At 48.3% G+C, this 13,544-nt stretch overlaps 1 protein-coding gene across 1 annotated transcript; it reads right to left on the bottom strand.

Moving 5' to 3' along the window:
* Positions 1-701: 701 nt before the first annotated feature.
* LOC123749691 (C protein alpha-antigen-like) lies at positions 702-3,372 on the bottom strand. Its single transcript, XM_069305365.1, has 3 exons — positions 3,334-3,372; positions 2,039-2,424; positions 702-1,911 (listed from the first exon to the last, which is right to left on the bottom strand). The coding sequence occupies exons 1-3, from the start codon at positions 3,370-3,372 to the stop codon at positions 702-704; spliced, it is 1,635 nt and encodes a 544-aa protein (XP_069161466.1).
* Between the last annotated feature and the right edge of the window lie 10,172 nt (positions 3,373-13,544).

Genomic DNA, 13,544 nt, shown 5'->3' with positions numbered 1-13,544 from the left:
GAAGTGTTATTGTGGGTGGGGGGAATGATGTGCGTTGAAGGGGATGTTGTAGGTTTTGGACAGGATGTGGGTGGGAGGAGGGGAGGAGTTGGAAGATGGAGGGAAGAAAGGAGGGCAGTGGAGGTGGAGTTGGAAGAACGGGACAAAAACAACCATGTTTTGCTTCAGTCTATCAAGTACACAGCATTATAGGTAGAGTTTCAAAAACACTGAGAAAAGAGCAATTTCTTTGGACTTATGGAACCAATGATTTATGTAACATATTACTAGAACATTTACTGTCATATACCTACCGATTTGAGAGAAAGATAATACCACGAAGGAATGGAATGCTAAGAAGCGCAATAACCCAGAAAGGTAGAAAACTGACCTAGTCAAGAAAACTGCAGAAAACTTATTGACTCAGCTCCTACTTGAATCAATCCTCATCCACCGAGAAATTTATCTAATATATGCTCAAAACGATCCAGTGATCCCAAGACATACGTTATCCGGCAACTGTGGTCTGGTGTCCGGACGATGATCTGTTGTCCGGACGGTGGTCTGGTGTCCGGACGGTGGTCTGGTGTCCAGACGATGATCTGTTGTCAGGACGATGATCTGTTGTCCGGACGATGGTCTGTTGTCCAGACGATGATCTGGTGTCCGAACGATGGTCTGTTGTCTGGAAGATGGTCTGTTGTCTGGACGATGGTCTGGTGTCAGGACGATGGTCTGGTGTCCGGACGATGGTCTGGTGTCAGAACGATAGTCTGGTGTCTGGACGATGGTCTGGTGTCAGGACGATGGTCTGGTGTCTGGACGATGGTCTGGTGTCCGGACAGTGGTCTGGTGTCTGGACGATGGTCTGGTATCTGGACGATGGTCTGGTGTCTGGACGATGGTCTGGTGTCTGGGCGATGGTCTGGTGTCTGGACGATGGTCTGGTGTCCGGACGATGGTCTGGTGTCTGGACGATGGTCTGGTGTCCGGACAGTGGTCTGGTGTCTGGACGATGGTCTGGTATCTGGACGATGGTCTGGTGTCTGGACGATGGTATGGTGTCTGGCCGATGGTCTGGTGTCCGGACGATGGTCTGGTGTCCGGACGATGGTCTGGTGTCCGAACGATGGTCTGGTGTCTGGGCGATGGTCTGGTGTCCGGACGGTGGTCTGGTGGCTGGACGGTGGTCTGGTGTCCGGACGGTGGTCTGGTGTCCAGACGATGGTCTGGTGTCCAGACGATGGTCTGGTGTCTGGACGGTGGTCTGGTGTCCGGACGGTGGTCTGGTGTTCAGACGGTGGTCTGGTGTCCGGACGGTGGTCTGGTGTCCAGACGGTGGTCTGGTGTCCGGACGGTAGTCTGGTGTCCAGACGGTGGTCTGGTGTCCAGACGATGGTCTGGTGTCCAGACGGTGGTCTGGTGTCCAGACGGTGGTCTGGTGTCCGGACGGTGGTCTGGTGTCTGGACGACGGTCTGGTGTCCGGACGACGGTCTGGTGTCCGGACGGTGGTCTGGTGTCCGGACGGTGGTCTGGTGTCCGGACGGTGGTCTGGTGTCTGGACGACGGTCTGGTGTCCGGACGACGGTCTGGTGTCCGGACGGTGGTCTGGTGTCCAGACGGTGGTCTGGTGTCTAGACGGTGGTCTGGTGTCCGGACGATGGTCTGGTGTCCAGACGGTGGTCTGGTGTCCAGACGATGGTCTGGTGTCCAGACGGTGGTCTGGTGTCCAGACGGTGGTCTGGTGTCCGGACGGTGGTCTGGTGTCCGGACGGTGGTCTGGTGTCCAGACGGTGGTCTGGTGTCCAGACGGTGGTCTGGTGTCCGGACGGTGGTCTGGTGTCCGGACGGTGGTCTGGTGTCCAGACGGTGGTCTGGTGTCCAGACGGTGGTCTGGTGTCCGGACGGTGGTCTGGTGTCCGGACGGTGGTCTGGTGTCCAGACGGTGGTCTGGTGTCCAGACGGTGGTCTGGTGTCCGGACGGTGGTCTGGTGTCCGGACGGTGGTCTGGTGTCCAGACGGTGGTCTGGTGTCCGGACGGTGGTCTGGTGTCCGGACGGTGGTCTGGTGTCTGGACGGTGGTCTGGTGTCCGGACGGTGGTCTGGTGTCCAGACGGTGGTCTGGTGTCCGGACGGTGGTCTGGTGTCCAGACGGTGGTCTGGTGTCCGGACGGTGGTCTGGTGTCCAGACGGTGGTCTGGTGTACGGACGGTGGTCTGGTGTCCAGACGGTGGTCTGGTGTACGGACGGTGGTCTGGTGTCCAGACGGTGGTCTGCTGTACGGACGGTGGTCTGGTGTCCGGACGGTGGTCTGGTGTCCAGACGGTGGTCTGGTGTCCGGACGGTGGTCTGGTGTCCGGACGGTGGTCTGGTGTCCGGACGGTGGTCTGGTGTCCAGACGGTGGTCTGATGTCCAGACGGTGGTCTGGTGTCCAGACGGTGGTCTGGTATCCGGAGGAAGGTCAGGTTTCTGGATGGTGGTCTGGTGTCCGTACAGTGGTCTGGTGTCCGGAGAAATGTCTGGTGTCCGAACGAAGGTCTGGTGTTCAGACGAAGGTCTGTTGTCCGGACAAAGGTCTGGTGTTCGGACGAAGGTCTATTGTCCGGACCAAGGTCTGTTATCCGGGTGAATGTCTGGTGTCCGGACGAAGATCTTTTGTCCGGTCGAAGGTCAAGTGTCCAGAGGAAAGTCTGGTGTCCGGACGAAGGTCTTGTGTCCGGACGAAAATATGGTATCCTCATGAAAGTCTGGTGTCCGAACGAAGGTCTGATGTCCGGATGATAGTCTGGTTACCGGATGTAGGTCGATTCGGATATAGCACATCCGAACATTGTCCTGAGTACATCCGAACATTGTCCTGAGAACGTCAGAACATTGTCTTGAGTACGTCCGAGCATTGTTCTGAGCACATCCGAAAACTGTCCAGGGCACTTCCGAACAGTCCTGATCATATATGTAAATTGGCCAGTTGCATTCACCTCTTCCTTATATGAGCTGCAGTTTTTATGCAACCCACAATGGTTCCTACACAACGATTTATCCCTATCCATGATTGGTCCTACACAATGACTCGTCCCTGTCCATGCTGAGTCCTTCACAATGATACATCCCTGTCCATGCTGACCCCATCACAATGACACATCCCTGTCCATGACAGGGCCAAACACAACGACAGACATCCCTGTCTCTGGTGGGCCATTCAAAAGGACAGACATTCCTGTCCATGCTATCCCTACACATTGAAAGACATCCCTGTTTCTTCAATGACAGACATCCCTGTCTCTGGTGGGCATTCAAAATGACAGACAACCCTGTCCATGCCAGGCCCTACAAAATGACAGACATCACTGACCATGCTGGGCTCTACACATTGGCAGACATCCCTGTCCATGCTAGGCCCTACAAAATAACAGACATCCCTGTCCATGTTAGGCCATTCAAGATGATTGACATTCCTGTCCATGTTCGACCCTACTCAATGACTGACATCCCTGTTATTCCTGGGCCCAAGACAATAACAGACATCACTGTCCATGCTGAGCCCTATACAACGACAGACATCCCTGTCCATGCTGCACCGTACACAACGACAGACATCCCTGTCCTTGCTGAGCCCTACACAATGACAGATATTTCTATCCATTCTGGGCTCTACACAATGGCAGATATCCCTGTCTATGCTGGGCCGTACTGAGTGACAAACATACCTGTCCATGTTGGACCCTTCGCAATGACAGACATCCCTGTCTATACTGGGTCATACAAAACGACCGACATCTCTGTCGGGACCTACACAATGACAGACATGCCATTCCATGATGGTCCCTACTTAAACGCAAACAACCCTGTCTATGACGGACCCTACTTAATGAAGGACATCCCTGTCTATGCTGGGCCTTTCACAATGACAGACATCCCCTGACAGTGCTGGGCCCTACACAATGACAGACATCTATGTCGATGCTGGGCCCTACACAATGACAGACATCACTGTCTATACTGGGGCTCTACATAATGAGAGACTTCCCTGTCCATACTGAGTCATACACAACGACCGACATCTCTGTCCATGTTGGGCCCTTCACAATGACATACATCCCTGTGCATGCTGCGCACTACACAATGACAGACATCTCTGCTCTTCCTGGGCCCTACTAAATAACAAATATCAATGTCCAAGTTGGGCCTTTCACAATGACAGACATCTCTGTCTATGATAGGCTCTACACAATGACAGACATCTCTGCTCTTCCAGGACCATACACAATGACAGACATCCCTGTCCATGCTGAACCCTTCACAATGACATACATCCCTGTCCATGCTGGGTCCTACACAATGACAGACATCCTTATCCATGCTGGGACCTACACAATGGCAGACATTGCTGCCCAAGTTTGGCCCTACACAATGGCAGACATCCCTGTTTATGCTAGGCCATTCACAATGAAAAACATCCCTGTCCATAGTGGGTCCTACACAATGACATACAAACCTGTCCATCCTGGGTTCTACTCAATCCATCTGGATTGAGTAGAATTGGACGCAGGTGGCTGTGTGGATAGCACGCTGGACACGTAATCCTGTGACCCGGGTTCGATTCCCGGCGGCGGTGTGTGTGTGTGTATTTGTATGTGTGTATATTCACCTAGTTGTGCTTACAGGGGTTGAGCTCTGCTCTTTCCGCCCGCCTCTGAACTAAAAATAAACTATTACTATTTTTTTTCCACACACACACACCCCCAGGAAGCAGCCCATGACAACTGATTAACTCTCAGGTACGTATTTACTGCTAGGTAACAGGAGCATCGGGTCGAAAAAACTCAGCTTATTGTTTCTCGCAGGCACCTGGAATCGAAGCCCCGGACAACAGAATCACGTGCCCAGTGTGCTGTGCACTCAGCCACAGGCCCCCTTATTGTGTGTGTGTGTGTGTGTACTCCCCTATTTGTACTCATATATTTGTGTCAGCAGGATCAAGCATTGACTCTTGGATCCCGCTTTTCGAGCCATCGGTTGTTTACAGCAATGACTCCGGTCCTTTCTCCCTATCATACTAAGTTTTAAAATTATGAATAGAATTTGCTTTCACAAGTTGCTCCTTCAGTGCATTCCATTTTTCCACTACTCTCACGCTAAAAGAAAACTTCCTAACATCTCTGTGACTCATCTGGGTTTCCAGCTTCCACCCATATTCCCTCGTTCTGTTACTATTCCGTGTGAACATTTCGTCTATGTCCACTCTGCCAATTCCGCTGAGTATTTTATACGTTCCTATCATATTCCCCCTCTCCCTTCTCTTTTCTAGCGTCGTAAGGCTCAGTTCCTTCAGGCGCTCTTCATACCACATCCCTCGTAACGCTGGGACGAGTCTCGTTGCAAACTTGTGAACCTTTTCCAGTCTCCTTGTGTGTTTTTTCTGATGGAGATTCCTTGAGGAAGCAGTATACTCTAAGACTGGCCTCACGTAGCAAGTGTAAAGCGCCCAAAATGCTTCCTTACTTAGGTTTCTGAATGATGTTCTAACTTTTGCCAGTGTAGAGTACGCTGCTGTCGTTATCCTGTTTATATGTGCCTCAGGAGATAGATTAGGCGTTACATCCACGCCCAGGTCTCTTTGTCACGTCGTCACAGGTAGGCAGTTTCCCTTTATTGTGTACTGACCCTTTGGTCTCCTATCACCTAGTCCCATTTCCAAACCTTTACATTTGCTTGAATTGAACTCCAGTAGCCATTTCTCTGACCATCTCTGCAACCTGTTCAAGTCCTCTTAGAGGATCATACAATCCTCATCCGTCACAACTCTTCTCATCAACTTTGCTTCATCCACGAACATCGACATGTAGGACTCTACTCCTGTAAGAATGTTGTTAACTTATATTAGAAATAAAATTGGTCCCAGCACTGATTCTTAAGATACTCCACTCGTCACTGTTCACCAGTCCGACTTCTCGCCCCTTACCGTAATTCTCTGGGTCCTGCCTGTTAGGTAGTTCCTTATCAATGTTAGGGCCTTTTCTCCCATCCCCGCCTGCCTCTCGAGTTTGAATAGCAGCCTCATGTGCAGTACTGTATCAAACGCTTTCTGGTAGTCCAGAAATATGCAGTCTGCCCAACCTTCTCTGTCCTGTATTATCCTCGTTATTTTATCATTAATTCCAAAAGGTTTGTTAGGCAAGATTTTCCTTTCCAGAACCCATGTTGATGTTTGTTTACAAACCTAACGTTCTCTACGTGTGCAACCAGTCTTTCAAGTATTTTATTCTTTCTTCTTTCAAGTATTTTACAGGGAATGCTTGAAAATGATATAGGTCAACAGTTAGGTGCCTCCTCCCTATCACCTTTCTTGAAAATTGGTACAACATTTGCCTTCTTCCAGCAATTGGGCAATTCCCCCGACATAAGTGACTGATTAAAGATTCATGCCAGAGGCACGCTGAGGGCCTGCACTGCATCTTTCAGTATCCACAGTGATATTTTGACTGGTCCAACCGCTTTAGTTGCATCCAGTATTGTCAACTGCTTCATTACCTCCTCTGCTGTCAACTCTATATCTGATTGTCTTTCATCTAGGGTAATCTCTTCTAACAATGGGAGCTGCTCAGGCTCGGGTGTGAACACTCCATGGAAACTAGCATTCAGTTCCTTGCAGATTTCCTTGTGACTTTCTGTATATGCCCCCTTTGTTTTCCTGTCTCTGTGTCCTCTCTTTTCTTATCACCTGGTACCCCTCTGGAAAAATTGCATCCAAGATCATGTCATTTATTTTAGTTTCCACTATTGCAACTATATCAGGATCTGCCTCACTAAGTCTTTTTTTTTAGCTCTTCTGATTTATTAGATACCCCATCAGCATTGATGTACCAAACCTTGAGTCTCTCCTTGGAAACTCGGGTACCAGAGTGCACCCTTTCTCTGGGGGTCTTGGGGGATCTGGGGGTGTCTTGTGGTTCGATGGGGGCTGGTGGGTGCCGGGGGGGGGGGAAGTCTGGGGAGTGAATGGGGTCTGGAGGGGTGCTTGGGGGGCGAATGGCTTCTGGGCATCTAGGAAGGTAGGTAGGAAGGTCTGGGGAAGTAAGGCCTGGATATGTAGGTCTGGAGTAGGAAAGGCATACTGAGTCTGAAAATTAGGGAGGGTCTCAGAGGCATAGGGGAATTGAGAGGTAGTGTGAGTCTGAGAGTCAAATAGAGGTTGAGAGGTTGAGGTGGGGGGGAAGATAGAGGGGGTGGGAGGAATAGGGGAGGATGGAGCCTGGATAGTGAGAGTGGGAGAGAGGGTTGTATTAGTCAGGGGGAACTCAGGGGTAGGTGCGGGCAATTGGGCAGAAGGGGACAAGAAGAAAATGAAGGAAGAGTTGGGGGGGAGGGGGTCCCTACGATTCCCAAGGGGGAGTTCATGTGACCCACTCGCAAGGAGAGGGGTGTCACATGGAAGAAGGGGGGGGGGCATAGGAGGGGTGAGAGCTGGGCGGGTTTTGGGGGCTGAGGAGATGAGGGGGTCCTTGGAATGTGGGATGAAGCATGTACTCACCTATTTGTACTCACCTATTTGTGCTTGCGGGGGTTGAACTTTGGCTCTTTGGTCCCGCCTCTCAACTGTCAATCAACTGGTGTACAGATTCCTGAGCCAACTGGGCTCTATCATATCTACATTTAAAACTGTGTATGGAGTCAGCCTCCACCACATCACTGTCTAATGCATTCCATCCGTTAACTACTCTGACAGTGAAAAAGTTCCTTCTAACGTCTCTGTGGCTCATGTGGGTACTCTGTTTCCACCTGTGTCGTTTGTTTGCGTCCCACCAGTGTTGAATAGTTTATCCTTGTTTACCCGGTCGATTCCTCTGAGGATTTTGTAGGTTGTGATCATGTCTCCCCTTATTCTTCTGTCTTCCAGTGTCGTAAGGTGCATTTCTCGCAGCCTTCCCTCGTAACTCATGCCTCTTAGTTCTGGGACTAGTCTAGTGGCATACCTTTGGACTTTTTCTTGCTTCGTCTTGTGCTTGACAAGGTACGGGCTCCATGCTGGGGCCGCATACTCCAGGATTGGTCTTACATATGTGGTGTACAAGTTTCTGAATGATTCCTTACACAGGTTCCTGAACGCTGTTCTGATGTTAGCCAGCCTCGCATATGCCGCAGACGTTATTCTTTTTATGTGGGCTTCAGGAGACAGGTTTGGTGTGATATCAACTCCTAGATGTGTCTCTGTCCGTTTCATTAAGTACTTCATCTCCTATTCTGTATCCTGAGTCTGACCTCCTATTTCCACTGCCTAGTTTCATTACTTTGCATTTACTCGGGTTGAACTTCAACAGCCATTTGTTGGACCATTCACTCAGTCTGTCTAGGTCATCTTGTAACCTCCTACTATCGTCCTCAGTTTCAATCCTCCTCATAATTTTTGCATCATCGGCAAACATTGAGAGAAACGATTCTATACCCTCTGGGAGATCATTTACATATATCAGAAACAGTATAGGTCCAAGGACTGACTCCTGCGGGACTCCACTCGTAACGTCTCGCCAATCTGAGACCTCACCCCTCACACTGACTCGTCTCCTGTTGCTTAGGTACTCCTGTATCCAACGGAATACCTTACCTTTCACTTCAGCCTGCATCTCCAGTTTTTTCACTAGCCTCTTGTGTGGCACTGTATCAAAGGCTTTCTGACAATCCAAAAATATGCAGTCTGCCCACCCTTCTCTTTCTTGCCTTATTTTTGTTGCCTGGTCGTAAAATTCAAGTAACTCTGTGAGGCAGGACCTGCCATCCCTGAATCCATGTTGATGCTGTGTTACAAAGTTCGTTCGGTCCAGGTGCTCCACTAGCTTTCTTCGCACAATCTTCTCCATCATCTTGCATGGTACGCAGGTTAGGGACACTGGCCTGTAATTCAGTGCCTCCTGTTCTGCTCCTTCCTTCCTTTAGTATCCAAGGGGAGATTCCATCTGGGCCTGTAGCCTTTGTCACATCCAACTCTAGTAAACACTTCCTTACTTCCCCGCTGGTAACCTCAAACTCTTCCAGTGGTTCCTGGTTAGCTATTCCCTCTCTTATCTCTGGGATTTCTCCTTGCTCTAAGGTGAAGACCTCTTGGAATTTCTTATTCAGTTCCTCACACACTTCCTGTCGTTTGCAGTGAATCTTTCTGCCCCTATCCTTAATTTCATAACCTGTTCCTTTAATGTTGTTTTTCTCCTGATGTGGCTATGCAGCAATTTAGGCTGAGTCTTTGCCTTGCTTGCGATGTCATTTTCGTATTGTCTTTCTGCCTCTCTTCTCAACCTGACATATTCATTCCTGGCATACTGGTATCTTTCTCTGCTCTCCAGTGTCCTGTTATTCCTATAGTTTCTCCATGCTCTTTTACTTTGCTGCTTAGCTTGCCTACATCTCTGATAGAACCAAGGGATTCTCATCTTCATTTCACTGTTTTCCTTTTGGGCTGGGACAAACTTGTTTGCTGCGTCCTTGCATTTTTGCGTGATGTAGTCCATCATATCTTGGACCGTCTTTTCTCTGAGCTCTGTTTCCCATGCTATATCTGTTAGGAATTTTCTTATCTCCTCATAGTTTCCCTTTCGGTATGTTAACCTTTTGGTTTCGGTATCCCTCCTCGAGTTCAATAACTCTTCTGCAATCAGGTACTCAAACACCAATACACTGTGGACGCTCATTCCTACTGGGGCCTCAAAACCGATTTCTCTTATGTCAGAGTCGTTCAGGATGAAGACCAGGTCTAGTCTCGCTGGATCGTCATTTCCTCTCATCGTTGTGGGTTTTCTGACATGCTGGGTTAAGAAGTTTCTAGTCACCACCTCCAGTAGTTTGGCTCTTCACGTATCCTCGCCTCCATGCCGTTCCTTGTTCTCCCAATCAATCCTTCCGTGATTGAAGTCCCCCATGATGAGCATGTGGGGTCTATTTCTACAGGCAGCAGAGGCTGCCCTCCCTCTACTGAAATATGATGCGCATGCGCGGCGAGATGGGTTGAGGGAGGAGGAGGGCAGCTTTGGCCACGAGACACCGTGACGGCCACAAGTACAGAGAGAGAGGTGAAGCTTGCGCAAGTTACGCGATCGGCCCAGGAGTGCATAATTACTCCATCAGCGATTCAAGGATTGCATCAGCGGATAACAATTACGTTAAGTGGTCTAGATTTTAGTGTTAAGATCTCTCAACATGTAAACTTTACCATTAGTTCGTCGTTACACCATGCTCCCTCCTCTAAACACAAGTACGTTCTGGTGAACTTAATTTGCCCCTTCTATTAATCCATAATGACATAATCTACAGTGTGTAAACAATTTTTACACCATATTAGGTTTCCAGTGCGTGTTGAAGCAGCCTGAGGCAAGACAAATTCCCACGCCACGCTAGCGGGTCACATCTTCCAGCAGGTTCTAGATGAGGCCTCGCCCAACCACGCTACCGTTCACTGTTACATCTAAGCTGTTGATCTTACATTAATTTACTAATTAACTACTTATGTATAGTTGAGATTTAATAATATCTCGAATTTATATTTCATTTATGTGAGCTAGGAATTTAATCATATTTCTTATAGCCTCATGAATTTTAGATAGGAACAATTTTCTTGTCTAACATTCACTATGATATGATCTTGTCATTAACCAAATTATTGAAAACTTATACAAATTATATTTCTTAGTAAATCTTACTAATTTCTTTCGAGGAAGAACCAGCTTCAATTAAGTGTACTAGGAGTAATTCAGCTTTAGTATTAACCCCCAATTGTGAAGTTTGGGAAGGTTTAACTCTTGAATTATAATTATTCTTACAGTCCATTAATGTCCAACAAATAATTCTTGATGATTACATTATCCACAGGCACAGGTATCTCAGTCCGTTTTATTGCACTAGTTATCTGTTTCCCTTTTCAGTAAAAATAGGGTGGTCTTTCGAGTAATTAAATTCAATCAATTAAATATCAATATATTAGGAATTAGCTTTCCTTCACGACAGGGGGTGGTGTGGATGGCTTTGGTAGGGGGTGGTGTGGGTGGCGGTGGTAGGGGGTGGTGTGGGTGGCGGTGGTTGAGGGTGGTGTGGGTGGCAGTGGTAGAGGGTGGTGTGGGTGCCGGTGGTATTGGGGGTGGTGTGGATGACGGTGGTAGGGGGTGGTGTAGGTGGCAGTGGTAGGGGGTGGCAATGTTAGGGGTGGTGTAGGTGGCTGTGGTAGGGGATAGCGTGAGTCGCTGTAGTAGGGATTGGTGTGGTAGCGGTGATAGGGGTGTGGTGGGGGGCAGTGGTAGAGGGTGGTGTGGGTAGCAGTGGTATAGGGGGTGGTGGTAGGGGGAAGTATGGGTGGTAATGGTAGGGTGTGGTGTAGTGGCAGAGGTAGGGGCTGGTGTGGGTGGCGGTAGTAGATGGTGGTGTGGGTGGCAATGGTAGGGGGTGGTGTGGGTGGAGGTGGTAGAGGGTGGTGTGGATGGCAATGGTAGGGGGTGGTGTAGGTGGCGGTGGTAGGGAGTGGTGTGGGTAGGGGTGGTAGGGGGTAGCGTGGGTGGCGGTGGTAGGGATGGTGTGGGTAGCGGTGGTATAGGGGTGGTGTGGGTGGCGTTGGTATAGGAGTTGGTGTGGGTGGCGGTGGTGTGGGTGGCGGTGGTAGGGGGTGGTGTGGATGACGGTGGTATAGGGGGTGGTGTGGGTTGCAGTGGTAGAGGGTGGTGTGGGAGGCGGTGGTATAGGAGGTACATATGCCAGTAGGACGCTAAAGGCCGCATTAGTCATCTGGTGACGTCACACATAGTTGACCAGTCAGGTGCTGTGATACCTTAACACTTATATGCTAATGGCCAGTGTGATGATAATCTCTTTCAAGAGAGATTGAGCCTGCTGTTCCCTATCTAAAGTTACGTTTATTCAACAAGTATGAGATGCCACATTCAAGATAAGTCCACAAGTAGCACAAAACGTTTTGACCAGGAGGCAAAACGTACCCCCAACTCCACACTCCCTCCACGCCGGCTCGTCATCAACCAGCCAACTACCCATCCCAGCCTGCCTGCTCCTGATTGGTGACTCGCCGACTGCACACTGCACCTCAGCGCCATCTACCTGAGTCGATGTCTGAGCTTGAACCAGCCATCAACTTCAGAATATTCTTTGTGCTCTAAGAGTTGACATCTCTCACTGGCATACTAAGCTCTCTGGCTCTGTATGCTAAGGGAGGTCTCAGCCATAGCCAATATTCTCAGCACCATTTACTATTTTATCTACTGTGTTTTTGCATTTATCTTTGTTCTTTAATTGCACCATTCATTGCCACGGGACTTGTCTTTATTTTTACTTATGTTTAAAGTATATTAAAGTTTCATTGTTCTTACTTTGTGTTTTACGTGTTCCTCCCTCTCACTTACCACAGACAACAGGCAAGCATTCTATCTTTTTTTTTTTTTTGTAAATGTGACAGGCATTGACACCTGCCACTGGAGGACTGCCAAAATCTACACTTCAACACTTTCCCGTCACACCAGCAATACCCTATCCCTATACTGAGGTCGCTTTTTGCGACGTCGCTAAACAACAACTGTTCTGTAGAATGTATGTTATATAATAAGTTAGGTTAGGATGGTTTGATAGGGTTTATGAAATGAATAACAGAAAATAGGAGTAATGAGCGAAAACACGAGCCAATGTAGCTGAATATCGCCTATGATGTTACAGAGTACAGTTGAGGTATTGGGAGTGATTTAGAGTTCACACTTATGTGTGAACCTCCTAGGATCCGCATTTAGCATGTTGGCACCTCGCAACGCATTAGGGATGATGACGTCAGAAAGGAAGGTAACTGCAGAAGGCCTTATTTCCAAAACATAAGAGGCTTGCTTTTACTAAATTTAATTCATATGTACACTGAATGAGTATTTTGATTTGTTATACCCTACAGCAAGGTGTGGGGAGGCTTGTTTTTGAGTGAATGTGAGATGTGCATATATATTTATATACGTGTATATATATTTATGCGTTATACAGCAATAATGGATTACTACTGAACTTGCATTGAAGTCACCACGCCTGGGAGGGGTCGGTTTTCATACAAATGGATGATAGTGGGTTTTCATTTTTATTTGCCCTATGCTCAATAAACGATCCTTGAAGAAAAAGATTGACAAAGCTTAAATTACATTATCTAGAAAAGCGAAGAAATAGAGATGACATGATAGAGGTGTGACTGAATGGTCATAATAAAGACTGATATTAATAACCTATTAAACGTATAAACATGAAACAGAACAGGAATAAATTGGATAGGTTTTAGATTTAGGAAAAGACCTGGGTAAATACAGGTAGCAGGGGACGAACTCGAAAATACACACAACTTCTTGCAGTGCTGCTCCCCTTTGTTTCATATGAATGGAATTCATTCCTATGTTCAATAAACGATCCTTGGGTGGACATGCTATTTCAATAAACTGACTTATTCAGGGAAGATGAAGATTGGCCAGCTGATGGTCATTTGTCCATTAGCGATGCCTGTGCATGGGTCACTGGGGTAACGAAATTTTGGTACGCCATGGACCGGCATTTTAATCC

The sequence above is a fragment of the Procambarus clarkii genome, chromosome 54 (genome assembly GCF_040958095.1).
Source record: "Procambarus clarkii isolate CNS0578487 chromosome 54, FALCON_Pclarkii_2.0, whole genome shotgun sequence".
NCBI lineage: Eukaryota > Metazoa > Arthropoda > Malacostraca > Decapoda > Cambaridae > Procambarus > Procambarus clarkii.
This window is presented reverse-complemented; position numbering and strand designations above follow the sequence as displayed.

Excerpts from the sequence above, each read along its gene's own strand:
- LOC123749691 (XM_069305365.1), bottom strand. The coding sequence starts at position 3,372 with ATGGACAGGGATGTCTGCCAATGTGTAGAGCCCAGCATG. Across the intron at positions 2,425-3,333 it reads AATGTGTAGAGCCCAGCATG|ACCACCGTCTGGACACCAGA; the intron begins GTCAGTGATGTC and ends TCCGGATACCAG. Across the intron at positions 1,912-2,038 it reads CGTCCAGACACCAGACCACC|ACCACCGTCCGGACACCAGA; the intron begins GTCCGGACACCA and ends TCTGGACACCAG.